Here is a 26,857-nt window from a genome sequence, read left to right as displayed (position 1 = left end):
TTCCATGCAACGTAAAAGCACCATACAAACAAACAATCAAACGTATGTTCAGTATGAATGAGTTAAGACAAAATATGGCCATATTTTAAGTATTTAAACGTGATTATCTAAAGCAAGCTTCCATTTACAGTGTCATATAGTTTGGGGACTTCCTTTTTTGCGAGTGATTGCCTCTTCCTCGTTGCTAGCCCTGTTGCTGAAATAAGGAGATGAAAGAGCTCTTAGGCCTCGCAATCCAAACATGACGATGTGCTTTTGAAGTCGTTTAGACCCAAGTCTTTGTGCGGTTTAATCACAACGCTTGTTTCACTTGAATAAACTAGAAGATAATTTACTCCCGATAATATTATATCAACTGATGTATGTTTATTTACCAGGTCTTATACCAGGTTTTAACAAAACTACACAGCAATAGTTGTTGTCTCTTTTAAAAACTATATACCAATCATTATTGTTGTCATTATTCATAACAGCAGAGATTTCCACGACTGGAAACCCTTGAAAACGCAAAAGCAGTATGGAGAGTAATTGTTATGGACAGAAAAACAAAAGTAATCAATATTATCTACTTTATACAATATCGGTCATTGCTGAACACTCGATTCATACGACCGAATTGGACATTTTCTTTCATTCAGAAGTGGAATAAGAAACGGGATAATCAAAATATAAATTTAATTCGTTTGCATGTTAAGAAAAACGTTTCGTCAAATTCCAGCTTAAGGTGTACCCCAAGTTATACAGGCTTAAGAAAAAGCTTGTGTAAAAACATCTCCTAATCGGATTAATTTCTTAAGAACTTGAGCCGAGTTTCCCGAACGATAGTGATTCACTCAAACTAAATTGGCTATTTGTCCTTAACTATCTATAACTTGACTCCAACAATGACAGAGTTGAATCCACTTTGATGCTACACGATACTGAAGAGATTGGATGTTTTCACTGATATCTAGACACAGGTTCTCCCAAGGAATAATAAATACGCCATCATGAGACTCGGAGTTCATGAAATCAATTACGTTGACGGGAGCCACAGGCTAAAGTTAAATGGTAAGTACAGGTGTTAGTCAGACGCGAAACTAATTAGTTTAAGTTCATGCAGTTAAGTCTTGCACGGAAGTAAGGTTGGGATGGGCCAAGTTTTAATGAGGAAATACTTTTGGAAATATTCAGGACACCTTTATGGTTGAGAAAGAGGGACAGAGGAGTGTGCTGAGGGGAGCGGAAGCAGCCAGTAGCATTTCCGAAGTTTTCTGAACTGATAATATGATGTCCAGTTACAACATAAGCAAACCCCGTTCGGTGAGGGAGGCAGCAAAATCTTGAAAAAAACAAATTTAAAACTTTAAACTATTAATCACCAAAGTTTTGAGAGAGAGAGAGGAATATTTTCATGAGTCGTCAGGAAACGGATAACTTTCGTCGGCTAAATAGACGACAATGAAATGCTGGTAACCGAAAATGGCTGACCTTCTTCATAAAGCGAGAAGATACAGTCTGAGTAATGACAGTTAACTTCGGTAAAGTGAGAGAAGAAAATCCATGTGGTTAATAATGCGTTCATGTTCATGTTGACATCATCACCAAATCAGGTGCGACGTTTGGCCGAAGAGAGCGACAGTTCAACAAAGCTTCATCGCGCTGATTTTCGTATGAGAAAATGAGTTCCAGAGAGTGTTCGAGTTTCACATACTAAGAAATACCTGTCAAGTAAAATGTCTATGACATATTTCATGGGTTGAATTCTGTATGACTGCACATCATGGTGAATTGACCTAAAAGTGCCTAGATGTGTAACTAGATTTTATTACCTTTGCAAGATCATCTGTGATTTATAATGCAGACTACTTTCCTTATGCGCAATGCTGACTTTAGCTCAAAGGAAACAAAAATTGGTTTGAAAAGAGAGCAATGTCATCCATGATTGCTAAATACTTGCAATCATGCAAAATGTATATATGCCGGGTTTTTCGAAATTAGACCCCACCCCCCCACCACAGAACAAATGGAAAGTTATGAAGTTTTCTGCTATAGCCTACCTCCAAGTACATTATCTTAACTTCCTGGTAAGCTATTTTTCATTTTACATTTCTTGTATTTTCAGACTGAGTGACGGAGTTAGATAGGACGAAGTTAGATACAACCATAGCTAACGACTCTGAGGAAATCAGATGGATCGACCGAATCCGGCTATAACCTTCAGAGAGGCCAGGGAAGCTGGCGTATCTTTCATTTCACGTTCTTGGATAGCTAAATACATTTAAATAGATGAATCCTTTGTTAAAAGAAACTGGAACAAAAATCCATATGACTCATAGCGAAAAGAGTGAGTCTTGGAAGGCCTGAAGTACTTTCTCAGGAGTCAAAAGACGTCATAGCTGAGGCAGTGGGTAGACCAAGAAAGTCTTTACGTGCAGTGGCGCTTGAACTAGAAACAAAAAGGGGAAAGAAGAGAAGTTATATTTCTGTATATCGTGGGTATAAAAAATCTGGTATCAAGCCATTCCATGTTATCAGCAAGCCCAACATCACTCAGCAACAGAGAAAAGACCGTGCATGGCTTTGTGGTTCATTTCTTAAAGATTGGGATGAAGCTGACTTTCTCCATGTTGCCGCATCAGATGAATTCTTCATTTACACAGTTAGGAAGCCAAATCATAAAAATGACATCATTTGGGCTGCAAAATTGGATGATATCAGCGATGACGTGTGCTATCGCCAAGTTGTGAAATTTAGTGAATGTTTGGGAATTTTTCTCTGTTTCACAGCCAAATGGTTAATGTGGATCACGAAAGAAAAAGAACAGTCATGGAATGGCGAATACTTGAGAGAAATGTGCTTACTGGTGAAGCATTTCCTTTCCTCAAAGATCCTGAAAATGTGTTATCTGTTGAAGAAGTCACATTTTTGCATGATAAGGCACCATGTTTCAAGGCTCTTTAGACACAGGAGCTGCTTCGAAACAGTAGTATCGATTTCTTCTCGTCAAGTGAATTTCCAGGTAGCTCCCATGACCTTAATGTGTGTGAAAACAATGGTAGTATCTTAAAGGATCGTGTTGAAGCACGCACAGTGAACTATGATGGTAAGCCTCGACGACCTGTGAAGAGAGGTGACCGAAGTGCTCAGGGAAATGGAGTTTGAGTCTTTGCTTTTTTGCGATTTGCTGAAATCATACCCCTCAAGAATGTAGGCTGTGGTAAAGGCAGATGGAGGCCACACAAAATATTAAATACTCAGAGAGAAACTTAAATAAATACCTGTTCTGAATAACTTGTTTTCGTCCATAACAATTATAGTTTATGCTGTAGAGGGGGGGGGGGTGGCTCTAATTTCGAAACACCTTGTATATTCGACCCCTATCCTTTCCTTAAAACATATTTACCAGCTGTACTGAAGGGAACTCTGGTCGCTGGAAATATTACCTATTATAATACTTTAAGTGACTTTCAGTAAGGTTTTAATTGCCAGTCTTATTTTTGAACCAGGCCCCTTACGTTGCAATAACCTTAATAGCGTGCCTATATTTTGTTATACGCTGTTTAAAAAATCTTATTTTTCTAGCGACCTCGATGAGACTCATAAAACAAGAAATTGTCCCCCGACTTGTTCTTCATCAGAATAACCAGATTTGAGTGTATGATAGCATTACTCGGGTAAATCCACATTATTACTAAAGCCACGACAGTTACCTGGGTTTTGAGGATCCCGGTCCTTGAAAATAGCACATAAGTCATAACTACGCCTTCTTCCGCGGAAGAGGATAACTTTTGTTAACGAAAATAAGGGGCATTCATAACAACTATGAATGTAGTTCATGTTGTGTTTAGAAAGTCCATCTTGTATTCGGCAGCTTAAAAAATTCCTAGAGGGATACCATGAGGACACATTTCCTTAAGGCTCTTTTTACAGGGGGCAAGTAGAGAGGTAAGTCAAGTGTGCAGGTAGCCTGCCCTCATTTCTGAAAGGAGAGTAGTTGTGGCAAGTTATGTTTACATGCAAAAAGTGATTCGGGCAAGTAGCGTCTCAGTTTGTGGTGTACGTTTGGCGCGTACAATACGTCCTTCCACGCTCTGGCAATGGATCGTGCAAAGACCGTGATTAATAATGAGTCCAAAGTATTGCATGGTGAAATTTTAGAAATACTTGAGGAGAAGGAGTAGGTTCAAAAAGAAAAGCGAATATGGGTGAGGGAAAGGGTAAGACGAAGAAATGAACGCGGGGCTTCATCATCATCACTTTTAACTTGAGTTCCTTAGTCCACCTTGCAGGCATTTCTGAGAGTATATAACATGGCAATTGGCAATAAACAAACAACTGGAGAGGAAGACGACCAAGTACAATATCACACAGGCCGAGTAAGTGGCAAGCAGCTTTCCAGCATGGAAGGAGGGGAGGTAAGTTTCCCAAAAATAGAATTTCGGGTTATGAACTAATCTCGCCTCTCAGCCTGCTTGGCAACTTGCTCATGACTTAACTTGCCTACTTAAGAAGGGCAAGCATATGTTTGCAAACGGCAAATAACTTGTAGCAAGTTACCTGCACTCCTGACCTGCCTTTCTACTTGTGCCGTGTAAAAGAGCCTCACTGGCTTTGAGTTGTCTAGTAACTATTCCGTTACGAACGTGTGACGTTTATAGGTGTTAGCATCGTCACAGAATACTTTTTTTTCCGTTTTCTACCACTTGCAAAACACTTCCTTGAACTAATGGGGGCTTTTGATTTGGTATCTCTTTTCAGGTAATTACTCTCGGCTGTTGTGTGAGATCATGTTTGTTCGTTCCATGGGTTACTATCTTATCCAAATCTACATCCCCTCCTCACTCATCGTCGTCATCTCATGGGTATCTTTCTGGCTCAATAGATCAGGTAAGTTTCGTCTCCTCACACTTTCCATGTTCGGTTGTTGCAGTAGATTCATTTCTATATGAACTCATCATTCACGAATCTGTCTGCGTTTGTTAACTAGGTTTTATCAACGTATTTAAAAAAAATCTCCATTCCTGGATAAATGAATTTGTGTTAGATAAATAAAAAGTCAAAGTTGTTCATGGCCACTTTACGTTGTTCATTTCACTTTGCTCATAAAACTGGATAATATTTGCCGTAAAGTATTTTAGGACACTTAAAAAATCTGCTTCAGATATGTTTCCACAGATCACTGAAAACATATGAATTTAAAAGAAATAAATGAAAACTATTTTTTTCTCTGTGCAGTCTTTTGCTTTTATTGCATTTTTATGATTCTTTCTTGTCCAGTCTTCGCCTCCAGATATTTCTTTTCTCCTTTACCGGCTTTTACTTTTCCCACCCATATATATATATATATATATATATAAATATTAATTATAATTAATAATATTATATATAATTATAATATATATATATTGAATATATTATATTATATATATAATATAACTATATATATATATATATATCTATCTATATATATATATCTATATATATATATATATATATATATATGTGGTATTACTTTATTTTTCCATTTTAAGTAAATAAATTCGTCTGTATCTGGTTATGTAACATTAACGCAAAAGCTTATGTCTTTCTTTTACTGACGGGGTAGTTTGTTTCTAAGAGTTCAGGGTTGACCCTGTCTGTCTTTTCCTGTCTCTCTGAGTCTCCCTTCCGCTCTGTGTTGTAGATAAATGATCTCCCTTCCCTCCTTAAATGCCTCTTGAACTGCAACTCACCTTTTGCAAGTCTTCCGCTAATTAGTCTAAATCACCGAGAGACTGTAAATCCTCCTTTTGCTTTCTTATAAAAGAAGTCATCTCAGTAGTGGTCGTAGCTGGTAAATTCCTTCTCGCAAGAATAAAGGTGATGATGATGATATGATGAATAATATCTCGCTTCTTCTTTTCAACGAAAGGAAGGATCATTGACAAAATTCACCTTTGCCCCCTACAGCATCCTCCCCCCCCTACCCACACCCCACCTCTGTTTTCTTCCCTTAAAAGTCGATTCATTCCGTCCATTAACTAAGTACGTTCCTCTTGATCTCTGACTGGACCGCAACATTTCCTGGATTTCTTGGGAAATTTGCCATCTTGAAATTTTGTTGCTCATCTCTTTCTTTAGAATCCCTCTCTCCTTCATTTTTCTCCATATAGCAACAATGCATTTTGTTAGTTTTACCTCGCATTATTTTTATAATGATGGTTATTCTTTAATAATATTTTTTTATTTTCTCATGTGTCGATAGTATATTTTATTAGTTTTACCCTGCAGTTATTTTTAGTATTCTGATTATCATGACTATTGTTTGTAAGTGTTACCGTTTATTTCATAGTTTGTGATATGTTGTAAGTGGTTTCCTTTAGTCTATTAAGTATTTGTGAATTAGAAAATAAATTGCTGAAATAATTATCTTCTTATAACAGTTTGGAAAGGATGTCTGCCTTTGATACCTCCTTTTACATGGTTAGCTGTACTTTTCTCTAATCTATTAAATATCTCTTTTGTTATTATTATTATTATTATTATTATTATTATTATTATTATTATTATTATTATTATTATTATTATTATTCTTGTTGCTATTGCTGTATCCTTGTTAGTGGTATTTTTCTTACAGTCAAATCTTGAGCAATCATTCAATTGTAGCTCATTATTATTATTATTATTATTATTATTATTATTATTATTATTATTATTATTATTATTATATCCTTGTTAGTGGTATTTTTTCCAAAGTCAAATTTTAAGCAATCATTTAATTGTAGCTCATTATTATTATTATTATATTATTATTATTAGTATTATTATTATTATATTATTATTATTATTATTATTATTATTATTATTATTATTATTATTATTATATCCTTGCTAGTGGTATTTTTCCTACAGTCAAATCCGGTATTTTTCCTATGGTCAAATTTTAAGCAACCATTTAAGTGTAGCTCATTAGATTATTTTTGAATTTGAACTACGTTCGACCTTCCTTCATCGCTATATATATCCTTTCCCATTTAATTTCCATCCTTAATGCTAACATTGCAATGCTGAGGCTTAGCTCAAAGCAAATGGAAGTTCTTCCACAATCAGGTGACCAAATATTCGCTTCATATTTTACGGATGAGGTTTTCATTTTTATGGCAAAACGCTTCGAGCTGTATTTAATTTGTGAAATCATTGAGGGGAGAGAATTGTGTTTTTATTTGTAAATAAATAGTTTTAATAAGAAATGTAACGTCATGTTGCGAAGGAAAGTCCTGTTCATCAAATGATGAAATTTACTATCAAATTGGTCTATTTATAACAACAACTAATTGTTCTCCTTGTTATGGAAAGCAGACGCTCACAGATATTTAACCTAATTGATATAATGCAGAACCTTCACCCTCAGAACGATATGTGTATACACATTCATGTGCGTGTGTGTTCTCACCTTCCTCCTGTAGAGTACGTTAACATTACGCTTGGTTCTCAACAAGTCTCGTTGGGATATGGTTGTTCACCTAAAGGCCTTCTCCACCCCAGCTTTGACCCACCACAATCGACTAACTACCAGGCACATAAATAATTTCACTGATTCCAAGAGATGCAACAGATGTTTTTTTGTAAACAGGGACTATATATATATATATATATATATATATATATATATATATATATACTATATATATATATATATATATATTATATATGTAATGTATAATCACCAGCGATAGGAGTCCTGGTTAGGTCCCTGATTGAGGCACACCAGTCTAGGCATGCCTATTGGGACCCATTGAACTTCCTTTGACTAAGTTATGAATTGAATACTTGTCAAGCTGGGGAAACGTCGTGTTGCTAACATCATCCCAAAATTTATTATATATATATACCCTATTATACATAATTATATTCTATAGATATATATATATATATAGATTATATATGCCCATATAATATATATGTATGTATGTATGTATGTATGTATGTGTGTACATATTCTTCATGCCTGAAGCCTACCAAATAATGCATTTGTATACAGATTAAAGTGAATATATGGTAATAGCTTTCATTGTTGATTTCTGAAGCATGGTAGTACATTTTCATTTCCAACGTAATCATGGTGCCCGGTGGCAGATTTTCCAAATTGATAAAAAGACTGACTTTGGAAGAACTTCATTCAGCGCAAGAGCCATTCCTTGACTTGTTTTTAAAATCATTCGATATTAATATTGTCAGTTTTATTGATGGGTTCCCAAGTAGCTTTCCATCCATCTCCCAAATGGATGGAGCCAAGGTCTAGAAACCACTCAAACCTTGGGCGAAGTATATTATTGGAATGCCCTTCAACTTTACATAACCTGTATATACTTCCAGTAGATTTGATATCGAATATTTTGAAAATACAGACTTCCTGAAATGGTTTAAATCTTATAGTGCATTGTAGTCTGCACGAGTATGTGTCATACCCTTTATGTTAACCAGGATATTTTAGACCTTTTCTTTTATGTCCGGATGATGATTAACATTCTGGTGCTTTTAAACCCCTTTAGTGTAAATTTGTAAACCCTCTCTGCGTTTATTCTTTATGTTTTTCTTCCTGTCCACTACTCTTTCAATTGTCATTCAGTTTCCTTTCAGCTCTTTGCATAGTTATCATGAATTCTTTTTATACAATTTATTTCAGTATCGAGTACACCTGTACATTGCCAAATACTTCCTTTATTTTGATGTCTCTAAGAATTACTCTTTAATGTCTTTCTTTGCAATTATGTACCTTGCAACCTATGGGGGAAACACAGCCCCAGGTATGTAGGAAAGTGTTTTAGAGTTTTGCATTATTAAAACCAGTCCGAAAAATAACAGTCCCGACTGACCAACTTTAGCTCAGCCTGCGATAGAATTCAAAAATACTGAAAAGAAAAAATGAAGAAGAGAATCAAACACAGCTGGCGTTCAGGCGGACGCTTTGATTCCCATCCTTCAGTTAACGTAAAAGTCAGAACAGAAGAGCATCTGATTCTCGTGCCGGAGTCTCACGATCTCTTTGATGTGCCTAACCTGGAGTATGGGATCACTTCAAGGTGCCCAAGAACGCCAGCACCGTTTTCAACAACCTACTTGACCAACAACCACGACTTTTCTTGTATTCTCTGTCGAAATTCACTTTGAAAAACCACCATGATAACTGATCTTGCTGCATCTGTAAGGGGTTGCTCCTTTCAATCTCTTCCTCTCTCTCTCTCTCTCTCCAATTCCGCCTGCCGTACAAGTGGCCTCTCGGCCGAAGGTAGGGCAAGGGGCCTGTGAGAGACGAGAGAGAAAGGTCGAGGAGCGACTCGGGTGTTTTCCTCCATAGGTTAGCCAGCACTTCCAAAACTGTTCCATTTATCAAAGATATGAAGGACTTCTGAGGGCAGCCATGGCTTAAGGCATTTATTTCGCTGAAGATGTATCTCAATATAGCTCTAATCATTTTTCAAGAGATTCTGATATATCTCTCATCAAAATTTAACTTATCTGTGTTGGTTTAAACGTTGAGCAAATGCGAAAATATAATGACTTTTTTTATCTGTAAATCCCAGCAAAGCCTGTCTTTGCTTGTAGTCTCTTAACAGTGTTCTTCTCTGCGTGGACAGTTTCACAAAGTTAGAGCCAAGTCAGTGATCTTTGTTTCGAAAGAGCTGCAAGTTGGACGAAATTCTTCCCAGCATTTCATGGAATGGTTTCGATTTCAGGCAGTTGGCGAACACTACAAATTTTCAAAATTTAGTCGAGAATAAAATAGCTTAATGAATGCTCAAAAATTCAATATGATGCCTTAAGACATGAGCATAATACACACACACACACACACACAAAATTGTTTTTTATACATAACAGATTATTTATATGTATATAAATAAGTATAAATGTATGTTGTATATATATATTTATGCGTGAGTATTATATACATATATGTATATACTATATATATGTATGTATGTATTATATATATATATACATATATATTCACAACCAAGTTGTGTATGTGCGCATACGCTTCGAAACATAAACTTAATTTTTTTTCAAAATACACACGACGATCAAAGTAATTGCCCTATGACTTTTCACAACATCAAGAACTTTTGTAAGACGCTCTATAAGGTAACCGGGGTTCAATAGAATGATACTGTATCAAAGGCAGGTTTTTCAATAAAGTTTGATTAGTTTGTACAAAATTGATAAGAGGCTTTTCATCCTCCACGCTGTAAAAGACAATGACCCTTACCTTATGTGGCGTTACAGTCAACACCTCCTTCAGTGAATGAACAGGTGTATCACTTACTCTGCTTCTTGAACTATTTCCCTTCACGAAAACAGTCCTTGAAATCTGCTTCTCCTACAATTCACTTCTGCTTCACATGGTTTGTAACTAACTGCATTGGTATTGCGGAAGCACTTTGTTTGTTTGTCCTGTCCACATCTTTTTAAGGAAATATGTAGAGACGGAATTGCCTTCGTATTTCTGTATCCTTCCAGTGTTTCATTCATTGTACAGCAGTCAACTGTAGTCTTCTTCCACTTAGAGTTCTACGATCTTTTTCTCCTCTGTTTGTTTGAGTCATTCAGAATTTTTTTTCATTAGTTTCTTTATGTTTTTGTTCATCCTTTTCAAGTTTGAGACTTGTCTACACAATTTGAAGGTACAGAAAATCTGCAATGATGTCTTTCCATGAAGAGCACCGAAAAGACCACACAGCTTCTATCTGTCGTGAAGGGACACCACGATTGCTTTACTTTATGGCTTTGGACTTCCATTCATTTCTTTTCCTTTCGTCATTTGTTAGGCTCAGTGGTCTGCAAAACATGTAGATCTCTGCTGAGACTTCTACCAAACCATTTGGGTCTTTCATTGTATTCTCTGAATTCTGTTTTTTATTGCATTACCAACAGTCAACTTGAAGAAAAGAATAATTAATCTTCATATTTGTTCAGTGTTCATTTTCACTCAGTGTCCCTGTGTTCTTACCTATGTGCATGAAGTCTATGTCATTTTTAGAAACATTTGAGATGATAAAGTAATAATGATAATAATAATATGTAATGATAATGACACATCACGCTAACAACGCTCTGTAGGTACATTTTGTTGACACCGTTGTGCCATTACTTTCAACAAGTGAGTCACAACTCGCCTTTCAATAATCAAAATATAATCACCATGCCCAGTGTGGGCACTTCCTCATGGAATATCTCTTTTCGAGTATCTTATTGACACTTTAAAGAACCGTATTTAGAATTGTATCAGCCATCTTCAAAATGGACTAATATTCAATCGGAAATATCTGTCAAAGTGGGCATGTGGCTGTACGTATTTCGGAACCTGCAAGTAAAAAAAGAAAATTATTTATTTTGCATTTTGTTAATAAAGAAAATTACAATGCCTCGTTCGAAAAACTTTTCCTTTAAATAACCATCCGTTGAAATAATTGTACAATATATGTGATCTGTTTTGGCATTAAAAAATACTTTGATTGATTGCTGCGTCCATAAACTTACCATCAAATAATCCATTAACTCATTTGGCTGAAATAATAAGCTGGAAAAATCAAGAAAAGAAGCATATGAATGAGTTTTGCGAAAGTGGTTAGCTCTCCGTTTTAAGATTTTTAAAAACTCTCTCTCTCTCTCTCTCTCTCTCTCTCTCTCTCTCTCTCTATTCCTCTCTCTATCTCTCTCTCTCTCTCTCTCTCTCTCTCGAATCTCTCTCCTCCGAATTATCTCTTCCGAAATCTCATCTGTTTAATGGTGCAAAAAAACTTGAAGATTATTTCCTTGTTGTCTTTGATAAGATGATAAATAAAGATGAACGGAAACGTGAGTTAGACCTGCAAAGTCTTTGACGGTCCCAAAAAGAAAGTTGAAGATGTACCTAATCCTTTTCTTTGTAGAATATCATACTGGAAAATGACCCTTATTTATCCTTCTTCTCATTTTATATTGTATTTTGACGTGATTATATTTACATTTACTTTTAAAAGTTGAGGTAAGCATTCTCCTGCGTGATTGTACGTTTATTTATTCTCAAGTCGGAATTTTCTATAAGATTTAATTGTTGTTCTCTAATTACTTGCATATTTTAGAAGTTTATTATAGTATATTTTGTTCATTATCTTTCACAATTCCCAATGATACTTCCCTCCTTAGATTTCTTAAATTTTTTAAGTGTTTGTATTTCAACAAAGAATCTCAACCTTTGAATTTAGACGCACACACGTATACGTAAATACACACTCAAAACATGCACACACACACACACACACACATATATATATATATACACTTACAATATAATTCTATTTTAAGGTCATATTTGAGTACATTTTAACAAAATTTTTCCTATATGTGTGCGTATTTAATCGTGCATGTATGCATGCACATTCGGTGGTCTTATCTTATCTGGCCCATATCTTTAAATAAAAGAAGTTGAATCTTTTAAAAATTAATATTTCCAGGTTTTTTATTTTAATTTTTTGTTACTTGTTAAGAATTTCATTGTAATTCATTTTAAGTCATTTTAATTAGTCTATTCAGAAATTCTGTCATTATTTAATCTGCTTGAAAATGCAAGCAATCTTTAACGTTTGAATTATTCCGTTCATTGTTCATCAGTTAGACTTCATTATTCATTTAGCATTCATTTATTCATTGGTCCACTTAATTCTTTCTTTTATTTTACTCTTTCCAGCTCTTCTGAGTACCTTTCAGTTTTCACTATATTTCAACTATATTGTTTTTTTTTTTTTTTGGTTAGAATTTTTGCGTTTGAGATAACATGAAAATAATATTTGATCTCTCCTTGTAGTAGTCTAATTAGTAGTAGCCATATTTCAAATTATGATAACATGTTCTTAGATTCTCTATTTAGTAGATGATACGTCACAGCTTTTCTGAGCCTTTTAAATCAAACTTCCAAATGTCATTTCTCTTCCACAATTCTTTCCTGGCTAACCAGAAAAACGCTCTGTTGACTTCACATTCATTTTGCACTGTGCACACACGAAGATTGCATTGTGTCATGCATAATAACCCTAGATTTAAGGAAACATTGATCATAATCTGTAAAGAGTTTATCATGTTAATGTTGCAATTTGTAAAGCATAGATTTCATGTGAGCAAAACTATTGTATAGTCATTGATGATATCTTTCTCGAATTCCAAATGTTTATGTGTTTCCTTCCTCTCTCGATATTTCTAGCTTTCTTCGCCTGTTATCACTAACAACAAAATAGATTTCAATAGTAACGAACGCCATTGCAGTACATATCACACAGAGCACTAAATGTATTAGTAAACAGAATGGGCAACGGAGAATTTTCTCCATGCAACGACAAGGCAACGACAGATAAAAGTAGAACTTAGAAAAAGACTTCGTTTTGTCGGTTAGATCTTCTTCCTCTTTACCTTCGAGACTTCGGCCCCTTCAGTGTCGAGCTCATTTTGCACCTACCACCAAGGATGCACTCTCGCACTCTCCTTGCCGTTACTGTTCTCGATCTTTTTAGTACTAGACGTGAATCGCCTCTCTCTCTCTCTCTCTCTCTCTCTCTCCTCTCTCTCTCTCTCTCTCGTCGCTTCCTCCTCCTTCTCTTTTTTTTTTTTTTTTTTTTTTTTGTTTTTTTTTTTTTTTTTCCTTTTTTTTTTTTTTTTTTTCTTCTTCCACTATAGAATATATAGAGAATTACATCTACTATTTGTCTTAGTTACGTTGGACTGAACATAACGATATTGCGGTCTTTTCCTGACGTTTAGATTTTCTGTTCAAAACGCAGATTTGAAATCCGTGTTCATGAGAAGAATAGTAGAACTTCCGTTCTCAACAAGTCTGTGATGAACGCTGCCAGCGCCACATTCTTTTCTTGACCCCAGCTGATGCTACCGTCAATTTGCAGCTGCGTCGACTGGTGGCTGCCGTAACAAGATCAAATCACTAACTTTACAAATGGGACCATATATATATATATATGTATATATATATATATATATATATATATATATATATATATATATATATATATATTATGTGTGTGTTTATGTTCACGTTCAGATTTATTGGCAAACGACTCCTTATAATTTAGAGGGAGTAACTCTACCTCTACAAGAATCCTCTGAGGTCGTTAATGACGTTTTTGTATCGCCATTGGAACAGGATAAATAGCACCTGCCATGACCGTGTACATAACTCTCCAATGACTGACGGAAACGTGCTTGAAAGGTTTCAGTTTTCTAAACTATTAACCATTAAAAGAAACGGTGATTTCATGGACACAAGATCTGAGTGATAATTAGAAGTGATTTATCGTTGGTCTTAGGCCACTCGGGTAGATGATTAAACAAGTAATGAGACAGGCTACACCGTTTTCTTGGTAACTGCGGAGAGCTATCGAATTTTAGAAAATGATGTACATGTATAGTTTCTTATCATTTTTTTTTCTGTTTATAATTTCTCAGTTATCAGCTTCTCAGAAGCTGATAACAATTTCGAATGAACTTGCGTTCAACGGTTTTTTATCCTAACCTTTCTAGGAGACTCCAACAAATTAGGATCCCTAAACCAATGTAATGACGTTATTTGTAGGAAAATGAAAAGTCGCCTTTGTTAACTTGATATTGATGAGGAAAATCTCGATGTTCCTGGCCTCTGGAGGTTTGCAAATGCTAATCCTTGTGGAAAATAGGCAGGGCCTCTTGCACCGAGTGTGCTTGAAGAGCAAATGCTTTGTTCAAATGAAGTCGACTTTTGGTAGCGCGGGACTTGACCCTTACGATAGATACCCCGAAGTGTGGCAAAAGCTATAAAAAGAAATCTGGTGCGGATCTCCGAACTTTGTCCAACAAATAGATAACGAGAAAGTGAAAGCATAACTTAAATTTCATCCAACAGTCTTGTTCGCTATTCACTTCCTTAACTATTGTTAACGTTTAATATTGAAAATGCCTTGATATTTCTCATAAATAAACATAGCAATCGAACTTCAAACCCAACAAATACAAATAAGTGTTATACCTTGTCTTACATAGTAGCTGTTAATATTGATTTATTGATTATTTTAATATTGAATCAGATCGGTCAGGAAAAAAAGAAAAAGATAGAAGGTCCTTTTTTCATTAACTGAGCCTTCATCTATTCGCGTTCGTACGCATCATTCTCATTGTGTATATTAAGCGAATTTTGGACAACAATATGCAATGGATATATGATAACATTATGTTAACAAGATATTGCATTTAGTTTCGCCCAGAACTGCTTGTTCTTCGAGTTGAGTTGACGACTACGTACATGGTTGTGGAACCATTTCAACAATTTTCAACATTTTTATAAGATTAATCGCCTTTCCAGATAGAGATCTTACTTCGACGTAGCATTGCTGGTTTGAGTAACTTAACCAAAACGTCGTGCAATTCGTGACATTCCTAACTGCGTCCCTGAAAAACAGTTCCTCCAAATATACTACAGGAAGTGACGTCAAATAACGCGAAGTGGCGGTGCCTTAGACGAAACTGTTCCTTCCATCCTTGCCAAAACCTGTCGTATCGCCAGTTCTCTGATTATTATACTAGGTTTCGGCATTGGCCTCCTGCCTTAAAACAAGTGTTGAATATTATTATTATTATTATTATTATTATTATTATTATTATTATTATTATTATTATATTATTATTATTATTATTCAGAAGATGAACCCTGTTCATTTGGAAAAGCCCATAGGGGTCATTGACTTGAATTTCAAGCTTCCAAAGAATATGGTGTTCATTAGAAAGAAGTTAACAGGAGGTAAATACATAAAGAAGAGATCACTAATTAAAAAGGAAAAAATTAATTAACAAATTGATAAAAAAAATAGATAAAGTATAAGTAAATTATTTATAAGTCTGGTGACGATGTTCAGCCGGCACTATCTAATTATGCAGATGAGACGAGTTGACAAATCGTCTGGAATTTTTTCCTTCTTACGTATCCTCCATCAAAGTAATTGTCGTTTTAACCGCAAGCAGTGCATTAACTATTTGAGGTTATAGTCGAACATAATCAAATACGACTAGGCACATCTAAGTGTGTTCTTCTCTCTCTCTCTCTCTCTCTCTCTCTCTCTCTCTCTCTCTCTGTGGGTGGCAGGTGAAAATTAATACCTTAAATTTTTGTTTTTCTTATTCCTGTATTTTTTCTTCTTTATCATTTGACCTTCGATAAATTACCTTTAAGTTATTCGTTCAGTTTTTTTGTTTAATACTTCAACCTTCAATAAACTGACTGTTAATTATCACGAACGTGTACATATTTGGCCTTTCTTTATGTACATATATGAAGCACTATAATTACTAACGGAAATATTTGCTTTAAACCATAAATATGTGTATGTATGTAATATATATACATATATATACTATAATAATATAAAATATATAATATAATAATATATATATTATATATATAATATATATATAACAGTATATAGATATATATATATATATATATATATAGAACAGATAAATAGATACATACAAAGGAAGTGCTGTGAACTTGCTTTTATACATAAAAGATTGCGACAAACTGGATCATTTGCTTGAAAGATCCCACATTTTGCTAATTATGAATTTATAAATCCCAGCAACTTCTGTGGCAAGATTGCATCGTCGTTTCTCTTTCGCGTCTGAGAAGTCGCTTTTCAACGGGAACAGATTAAACGAAATAATTACTTCCATAATGCATAGCTTACCCGAATATGCATATACATATCCGTGGGCGTATGTGTATGCATGCACAAACTGCACTGAACACACGGTAACATCTATTTGGATCACTGAAAATAAAATAAGCATAAAACGGGAAAATTAAAGTTCTACCTAATCGTAGTTGCCGAGGATACACTTGATACATCACCTAATACTCCGCAGCTGTCTGTGTTTGCACACAATACACTTCATAATAATGGCCTTGACAGAACAAAATGACTTCATCCTTTTTTGGGTCGATCGTAAATTCACAAATCTCTCTCTCTCTCTCTCTCTCTCTCTCTCTCTTCTCCTTTCGTAGAAGAACTTTCTGACTGATCTATTATTGAGCTGAAACTTGAGAGCGAAGCTTGCTTATCCAGAGTACTGCTAATCAATCACCTGTTTTCGTGCCGCCCACCCTCAGCTACCCCTGCTCGAGTGTCCTTGGGCGTGACGACTGTGCTCACCATGACTACCCTCATGTCATCCACCAACGCTGCGCTCCCCAAGATTTCCTACGTCAAATCCATCGATGTCTACCTCGGCACCTGTTTCGTGATGGTGTTCGCCTCACTTCTGGGTACGTGTGTCTTCCTTCGAGTCTCTCCTCTATCAAACTATTTCCAGTTCCTTACCTTCGAGTACTTGTAGACTCACTCTCAGTTTCTTATACCTCACTTCAATCAGATTTTTAATAGGTATGTAGCAGCACACTAATTCTGGGAAAGGTTGGAAAACGAAAAGGTTTTCTTCAAAATCCTTAAGAGCACAGGAAACTTCTCATAGTTAAGTGTTTTAGGTTAGTGAAAAAATAGAATAGTGGAATTGTTATGCTGGAGTCTGTTTTACAGAACAAAAAGCCAAGACCTAAATACCTTTCAGAGTACAAACCAAGACTGCGACCAACAGCAGTCTAAAAGAATTTCTTTACCATTGTCTCCTTATATGTGAATGCTAATATAACACATTTGTCCCTTGTACTTAACTCTCTCAGCTAATAATCTTGAGTCAAAAGCTTTCTTATGAATCTGACTTTGCCAAATAAATTTAAATTTTCACACCCCGTAGATAAGGTAGCGTCACGGAGGCTGATCCACATGACCACTCATCATTCTTTTTCACAGAAAATCTGTCCCAAGTGAGGTTTAAAAGCCTATATAGTTCTGTTCCTTCAGTGTTCTCGATATTTATTTTTGTATTTTCCAAAGAAGCTCCTGGACTTCCTGCTGTTGGTTTGCATTGATCAGGTGAATACCACACCACTGGTGGCGTTCATGCAGTGCCTCTCGTGGATACCCTCTCACGAAAGGATTATCTGTGACCCTGACGGATGGCCTCCTTCCACAGAGTACGCGGCGGTGGGATACATGGGCAAGAGAATCCAAATGAAAAAGAACCGCATTCTGGCCCTCCAGAAGATAGCGGAGCATAAGCTCAAGGAGGCGGCCATCGAACAGTCGCACGCCTCCCAAGACCACCCGGACCACACCCCAAAGACAACAGTGAGTAGCGCGCACGATAAACACACTATTGACCAGCTGAGACAGCATTGCAAAACCACTCACCAGGTATTGTATCTCACGCTCTTTTACTGGGAATTGCAATGCAAATCATTTGATAAGATATTGCGGTCCAGGTCCCTGGACTGAGAATTGCAGTCTATTATACGGCAACATATTGCAAAAGTCTTTTAACTAGAGTGTGAATAGTTGAAATGAACTATGCACCCTCTAGGTCATTTGATTTGAAATTGCAACCCAGATCATTTGATAAGATATTGTAATGCAAGTCATTTGACGTCAATTTGTCTTGTCGTGCATATTACTATCACTAGATAAGATCAATATTAAAAACTTACTGTTGCTGTTCTAGAGGTTAATGAAGTCTGGGTCATTTTACTGGAAATTTCAAGCAGATCACTGAGAAAGATATTGCAATGCAGGTCACCTGGCTCGGCATTACAATCTAGATCATTTGATAAACTATTGCAATGCAGTTCATCTGACTAACTGCAGTGTAAATCCTTGAAAGGGTAAGCACAACGCACATATAGTCCTTTGCATTTTTAAGATTGTTGTATTTAAGAAATCGTCCTATAGCAATGTATGATGCTAGTTTTTTTATTTTATTTTATTTTTTTTCGTTTGCTGAAAAAAGTGAACTCTAGCGCCATCTGTTATCATTACATCGTTTCAGTATTTTAAGGAAACAAAGCAAAAGCTGGGTATATTATGAACACGGCTCGAGTCCAGTCCCTATGGGGCCATTTGCGGACACAGCTTTGATCTACTCTTTATCCGCTTTAGTCCAAAGATCACTACGTCATAACTCCTAACGGAAAATAGGCATTACCAAATGATTTAAGGATTCCTAATACTGTTTTTTGCGAGTTGACTCTGGATTACCAAGCTAAATTTCTTTTATTCTTCCTGAACTGGACATTTTTATGACATTTCATACAAGAGACAATATCGCAAAGGTCGCGGTAACTTTATAGCGTCTTCAATATTTTTCCCGCCCTGCAAACCTACCAAAACCCCATCGAATCTTCATGATAGTTTTGCAGACCGTTCGTGGAATTCTCATTTGACTTCTCGGTTTTCTTTCATTTGCTCAAGGTCCTTTAACTGTAAACTTTCAATTGTCCTTGACATCTTTGTCAACCTCTGATAATAATATCGTCTTAACATGTAACTGGAAAAGAAATAGTGCAGTACCCACAAACTGACTGATGTACAAACGCAAAAACAGAATCGAAGTCTTGCACAAAGATTATGATATAATGTTTATTTGTATCATTGAATTGGTTTCTGTTCTTAACTGAACAGTTTTAAAAAATGCATATTTAAAAATGGTGTACGTCACATGTAACTTCGGATTGTTTGTTTATAGTTTTTCTTTGCATTATTTAAAATTCTCAGGCGCTCAGAAAAGCCTGCAATCAAGCAAATTTACGAAGGACGCGGAAGAGTTTACTTACGCCAATTATTTTAGCATGTTGGATAGTGACGTGGTCAATTCCGGTTTAAATTCCAGTTGAAATTTAGAAAATCTAATAAATCCAGTTTTCTCATATGTACATGTATATATATATATATATATATATATATATATATATATATATATATATATATATATATATATATATATATTTCCATGTAGTATATCTCAGTGTACACTTTCATGACAGTGATGTGCTTACCCTTAAATGAGATGTTGCTTTTACATCATATGACCTGAAATTATAATCAAGGTTATTTGACGCTTTCTTTTCAGTGGAAAATATACATTACTCTACATATAAAATGTACGAGTATCAGAAATGCTAACTTTCTTGCCTCTTGCTTCAAGCATCTTCTAACTACAAAAGCTTCTCTTATGCAAGGAAAAGAAAGTACCTCCCGTAAATGTCGATGATGTATATTACTTTCATAATTTACAATACAGTAAAAATTACAAACTGTTGCATAGTCTGGAATGGATGTATGAATACCATTCCATTCTTCATTATATCCACCAGGTTCTTGTGTATGTGTGTGTGTGTATATATATATATATATATATCTATATATATATATATTATATATATAGATATATACATTATATATATATATATATATAAGCAAGCCGCTAGTGTCACCTAATTTCGAGTTCACTCTACTTTGGGAATAATTGGAAATTATAATTAATAAGTGCAACTACCTCAACCAAGATTCGAACCGTGGTCTTTTGGTTAAGGTACTGTATGAGCAGTCGGTCGAATTGATCACTTAGCTTTCACCAGAGACGATATAAGTGATATCGACTTTTAATTAAAGTCGAGATCAGCACCTCATTTCCAGCAAAATAGCTGATGACTGGTTTGTTTCAGTTGGCTGATTTTTGAAGTTTTGTCTCTTTGTCACTTATAGGTACAGGCGTGATTCTTGTATTATTACCCAATATTAAGCCTTAACTATCCTTTATCTTCGAATTTGTTCTACTTTGGAAATAATTTACACATTATGGAATAATTGCTAATTATGCATAAAAATTGGCCAATAACTGATGAAATAGTCTAAGGATTCTCAGAGATGCCTTGTGTGACCTAAAAGATACAAATCCTGAGTATGATCTTCGATCTTCCGAGTTTTGATGCAGAATTCCCGACCACTTGCCACTTTCTTTTTCGTTTACAGTTTTGGGCATTTTTCCAGAACAGAATATGAATGGTCTCCAGTAAGAAGTGAAATGAAAAGGTAAAATGGATGAGCCCTCAAGAAAGAGTGCCAGTTCAGCAGACAGCTTAAATGGGGCACATGATAGTGCTAACACTTCAGTAACAAAAAATTGTCTCGAATCTTGAGTAGTTACCTCGTGAATTACAAAGAATTTCCATCATTTATGATACTAGACATGGATTATATATCTATTATATAATAAGACGGTTGCTGTGACTGCAAACAAATGTGAATAATATGAGTGACTGTTTTTAAGGTCACAAAGTCAGAATTTGGCAAAAAGCATCGAAGATCGAATATGGATATCTCTTTATAAAGAGATGAATTTCATACAAAATCGTAATATCATTTTACTAGGCTATTGATAGCCTGCTATCAGTTTTACCCCAAGGCTTGGAGGTACCCAAGATGGCGGATTACATAGCTTATTGTATATATGTCAAATCTACACTACGATAGATTTACCTGAAAGTGTTCTTTAAAAAAGAGTAAAGATAACTAGGGCAGATGCTACTGGATTTAATTGCAGATTTCAAATTTTATGATCAATGGCCTTGGAGACACACTATACAGAATAAGTTCTGGCATGGTGAAATTTACGCATATCATGTAGAGTTATTATCAGTATTCTTATTATTATACCAGTGTATCAGTATGAACCAAGAATAGTGATGAAGACGATAAGTTCTGACGTACCCCGACCTACTATGAGATTCAGGGTCTCTGTAACACGGTTTTTTGGACTTTGCTCCTTGTCAAAGCCTCGGATGTAGCTGAAAGTTGACATATGTATATTTTATAACCACACACAAATTTTGTCAGCATTATCAATAACCTAAACCCGATAGTTTTAATTTTTATAGAGTAAAAATGATCTAGCCGACGCCATGACCAATGATTACGAGCCAGAGTCGAAAAAACATTCATTACGTAAGCAAGGTAAACAAACACCCATCCACCAGACAGAAATTCCATCGGCTCTGAAACCCAAAGACTTTATGAATGGCGGAACGATACATAGATGTTGGTGGGGTATCAGTGCTAGCGTAGTGATACTACTGTAGCAGTAGTGCCGCAACAGTATAGCAGTAATATACATGAATTAAACGTTTAGACCAACTGCTGGGATCCTTGAGGATCATTTAGCACTTCTTACAACTACTCGAGAAATTAGTTTTTATAGCCAGAAGTTAAATTTTCTAATCCAACAATGCCCATGGTAGCCTTCAGTGTTATCCTGAATTATAACAGGCGAAAGTGGGTGGAGCCTCATGAAGTCATCATTCTGACGATAATTATTGGTGAAGGTTTAAAGCCAATATACGGTACCGGCTATTTTTTTTTTTCAGTAAATAGGTAGATAGCCAATAAATAAAAATTGCTTGACATTGGATATAGCAGTTATGAAATCAAGCTTGTCTACTATGTTTTTGGTAATTACCAACTATTCCCTACATTTTGTCAATCTGATTGTGACCTATAAAGTAGACTATAATTTCTTTGGAAACTTATTTTGGGAGTTAGACTAATAATCGAAGTGTTTTTGTATTTATTAACATATTTTGTTGGTTTGTTCATTATGACAATTATCAGTGGAGAGGTTCCAGAGTTCATAAAGGTGTACTGCTTTGCTTGTATTTAAATTTGTATGTCATTGTTGCCAGAGGTTTAGCCTTCGTTACGTATAGCCAATCATCCATCGAGAAAGAGGGAAGAAATGATGTCATAAGTTACGTAACGAGTGCGTTCGAAACCTTTTCTCTGAGTAAGTTGGCCCGTCTTCAAAAAAAGTCACTTTTACATTATAAGTACCAAATTTATTCAACCTACGTAGTGCAGAATACACTCAAAATTTATGTGTTGATATAATATGTATTCTGAATAAGCGTTATATTTATGAAATGCATATATAAAAAGTTATTGCGAAAAAACCGTGTTACAGAGGCCCTGAATCTCATAGTAAGTGATGTTACTCAGTATTTCCTTGCCATTCAACTCGAATTTCGAATCAAAGGTGCCTTCATTCTGCATACCTTCGAATCAAAGATGCCTTCATTCTGCATACCTTCGAATCAAAGATGCCTTCATTCTGCATACCCACATGAGAGAAGCGGCTCCTACTGAATAATTGCTAGTTGGTTATCCATAATCAGTCATTGTTACTCACAGTGGAAATAGTATATACAAACCCATGACATTTGGTTATACAGAGATTATTATCATCATTTCATTTATCTGAATGGGCCTCAGCAGAAACTGGGTGCAGTTTAAACTAGGCTTCAGACTTAATCAAGCTTTTATTGACAATGTTACTTGTTCAGTTCTACTCTCTCTCGTTTTAAAGTAAAGTGGGCCACACCAGATTCCCTCGCTGGGTGATGAATTTCGTTTCGCAATAAGTAAATGCATTCTTAGTGACTATCATGTGAAGAGTAAGATTGTTCGTAATTTTAAATCGTTGTAAAAAAGTTGTCTAAATAATCAGTACACATATATAATCCATGTTTCCAATTATCTGAATTCAGTTCTCGGAGGCACCAAACATCTCTGTTTACACAGAGTGAAAGTTCAAAAAAGAAAAACTGGAAAACAGCCGAGCGAACGAAATGGGGATTTAAAGCAACTTCAGTTCATGCTGGATGGTTTCTCCTGATTGAAAAGGGACGAGAAACCGTATTCATTTAAAACCAAGCAAATAACGGAGCAGGAAAAATACTAGACGAAGAATAACTATAAAAAGAAGATCGCCCAACTTTCTTTAAATTTTAATCAGGGTTTTTTTTTCCGTCTGAGTTACTCTTACTTAAGCCAAATACTTCCTACAGAAAATGTCGTATTGAAGGTATGATTAATCATTTTCGAAATTTGAAAATTTGATCATTTATTGAAGGGAAGGGAAGTGGACTTGGAAATTGATGTGAAGCGCATTTCGTGATGAAGAGGAAGAAGGGGGAGGTAAAATAAAACATGGAAGAAGCAAAATTCTGAGTGAGAATGGAACTTCCTTCTTCCTTCGTTCTCTTCTCACCTTCAGTCCAACTCCACGTCTTCTAAGACCCCACATTTTCTTCCCCACGCCAAACACCCCCCTTACCCTAGAACAGAAGGTGACCCCCCACCCCCTGGCCACCTTAATTCTGAGGCCTCGTTTCCCAGTCCTTACACTGAAAAGTCCTTTGATCAAATCTTATAAGATTCTTGGAAAGTATTCGAATGCTTACAAGGCAATAATTACTTTTTTCAAGTCCTCAACGCCGTCGTCGCTAGTGTAATTAAGTTTTGGAACAAGTTACGGGAGAAATTCCACTTTTCGAGATGGAACTGAAACGCCTTGTATTCGAAAAGTTAAAAAGAGTTGCTGGCTGCGAATTTATCACAAGAATTTTGTTATTGCCTGGGACGTTAAAGTGATGGCTACACATAAAGAACTTCTGGGATGGTGCTTTGTACGTAAATACATACTTAGACTAGAGAATCTCCAACACATGTGGGTTCTAATCCTGCACGGACATCAAGGTTTCTTCTTTTTTCGCTTCATTTGGTTTTAAGGCGATGCAGTGATAGCGTATCCAAAATGTGTGAGGAAGGAATGAACTTAAGCGCCAGTGTGGTTATTACAAAGTATAATGCATATACATATATGTGTGTGTGTGTGTGTGTGTGTGGGTGTAAGTGTGTGTGAGCAGACGAATTTCGTATCAACTAAAAAAAATTCCCTTCGGTTGACATATACGAAAATATATTAATTCTAGGCAGAGCGAATTAAATATTTAAAAAAAGACAGTTGTAGCTTCGCGCATATATATATATATATATACTATATATATATATATATATATATATATATATATATATATATATATATATGTGTATATATATATGTGTGTGTGTTTGCGTATGTATTTTTTAACAAACCCCAAACCATTTTCCCTTTTAGTAAGATCTAAAGCAGAAAGATGGCATCCTCATTTATTTTCTTCATATTGGTTGTCCTTTGTTTACTCTGCAGCGAAAAAGGAAAAAACTTATATGACGTCATAAGGTGCCGTCTATTTTTGCCATGACCCTGTGCATTGTTTTCTTTTGTTTCCTAATACAGTTTATCGTCGAGGAAATAAATTTGATGTGGCGCGGTGTCCCGCAGGTGCTTTACAGTAAAACATATGTACATTCAATCATTTTATTGATTAAAACTAATTTTGTCTCTCGGGAGCATGAAAATCTATTTTTGGCAGTATCGAGAAAGGCCTGAACTTCGTGGCGTTTGTTTTGAAAGGTCTGAAAGGAGCTTGTTTGCTTTCAATAATCATAAATGATGTTCACTTTCCTTTTCTTTTTTTTTTCTCTCTCTCTCTCTCAATTTGTTAGTTTTTTTTATTTGTTATATTCCGAATAGAACAATAAAGCAGATGCCAACTAGGTTTTACATCCCAGTATCATTGAATAATGTTTTTTCAAGGTTTTCAGGCACTCAACATGCAAGGCTTATGAATGGCTTAGCATAATTACTGCTGATTGGTTCTTGAAATGAAGCTGTCACACCTTCATGACTGCTGTTACCTTACTTACCAGACAGCGGAAAGAATTCGCGCCACGAGATATTACTCGTTAATTTTTAGCAATAAATAGTCTTGTTTCCCTTCACAGAAACTTGTTCACTTTATTTGTACTCCCTCATCAAAGCTTCGGATTGATCAGTTGTAGATTAAAGCATCTTGAGCATTCTGAGAAAATATGTGTAAATATCATTTAGTTTTAACTCGAATGTCCTGGAGCCTAGTAATTAGATGTAACGATGCGTTCCTTTTATTGGTTTTAGAAGGACGGAATGTATGCTAGTCTTTTCATAACACGTACTTGAGATGAGGCACAGCTCTTTCCTGTTTGTTCGGAACTCAAGAAGCAAGAGGCTTTTGTTAACATTTTTCTTCCTTTTGACAGCGAAGTATTTCTTCGTCTCTTCATTATGGTAAAAGATGTTGCCGTCAATGCGTCTGTTCATTCGTCAAACCGAAAGTATAGATATTCATACATAGAAAATCTTTATCAAGGAAAGGTAAGATATAGTTCAGTGAAAAATCGTAATGTAGAATAAGTAGGTCATATATCACAGTCCCATGTATTGTCGCTATTATTAATGTTACTTCAGACTGCCATAAACTTCCCCATTAATAATCCCATATATTACTAATATTGTTCTTCCTTCAAACTCCCATAAGGATAACAAGATAGGATGCCATCCTTTAAGATATACTTAATAGGGCAACAATCTTACACTGAAACAACAGCATCTAACTTTCTTCGTACATAACTCAGTGCCTTGCAGTGTGAACACTGCTATCTGCCAACTTTCGTCCCTTAGTATCAAGTCTCAAGGCAATTGAAACTGCACAACCCCAAGGGGTGAAAAATTGTCAAAGTTAGGGAACTCAGAATAAGGAAGGGGTTTCCGAAGCAAGCTTCAGAACTGGAGGAAAGGGGGATGAAGGCAAGGGTCATTGAACATACGCAATGCAATCTGAACTGTCGATTTCCAAACCAACACGAAAGTTTTGCTTTAAGAGCCTACGAGAAGGGGAGGGGGATTGGGGTGCCGTGTGTTGAGGGCGTTGACGGGACGACGTTAACGAGACTACCCGACTTTGCATTACAATTTCCACAAAAATGACAGTTTAACCAACTCAGAATTGCCTGACAACAAGACCACGACAGTGCCAAAAAAAACTCCTTAACATTCCAAGACGTACCTAAGGGGCCTCTTAGAAAATCTTCAAGATCACCTATTACCTGTCTAGCTCCTATTCACTAGTAGGAAAGAAATTCTAAGCTACCCAACTCTCAGCTGCACCAATATACATTCAAACTTACGTCTCATGACCAATCAAAGAGCTGAAGTACTGTAATACCCTCTGCTAATA

At 35.7% G+C, this 26,857-nt stretch overlaps 1 protein-coding gene across 12 annotated transcripts in view; it reads left to right on the top strand.

The window, feature by feature from the left end:
- The window catches only part of LOC135220661 (gamma-aminobutyric acid receptor subunit beta-like), a 424,244-nt gene that overhangs the window by 387,218 nt on the left and 10,169 nt on the right, over positions 1 to 26,857 (top strand). For 8 of the 12 annotated variants that reach the window (XM_064258030.1, XM_064258029.1, XM_064258022.1 and 5 more), the window contains 3 exons: positions 4,741 to 4,869; positions 17,144 to 17,299; positions 18,067 to 18,287. In XM_064258030.1, the coding sequence (XP_064114100.1) occupies positions 4,741 to 4,869; positions 17,144 to 17,299; positions 18,067 to 18,287 (506 nt within the window). The remainder of the gene's footprint in view (positions 1 to 4,740; positions 4,870 to 17,143; positions 17,300 to 18,066; positions 18,288 to 26,857) is intronic. The other 4 variants (XM_064258024.1, XM_064258023.1, XM_064258032.1 and 1 more) reach the window with 1 other exon arrangement.

The sequence above is a fragment of the Macrobrachium nipponense genome, chromosome 2, assembly GCF_015104395.2.
Source record: "Macrobrachium nipponense isolate FS-2020 chromosome 2, ASM1510439v2, whole genome shotgun sequence".
Taxonomy (NCBI): domain Eukaryota; kingdom Metazoa; phylum Arthropoda; class Malacostraca; order Decapoda; family Palaemonidae; genus Macrobrachium; species Macrobrachium nipponense.
Note: the sequence above shows the minus strand (reverse complement) of the source record. Positions and strands in the feature narration are given on the sequence as shown.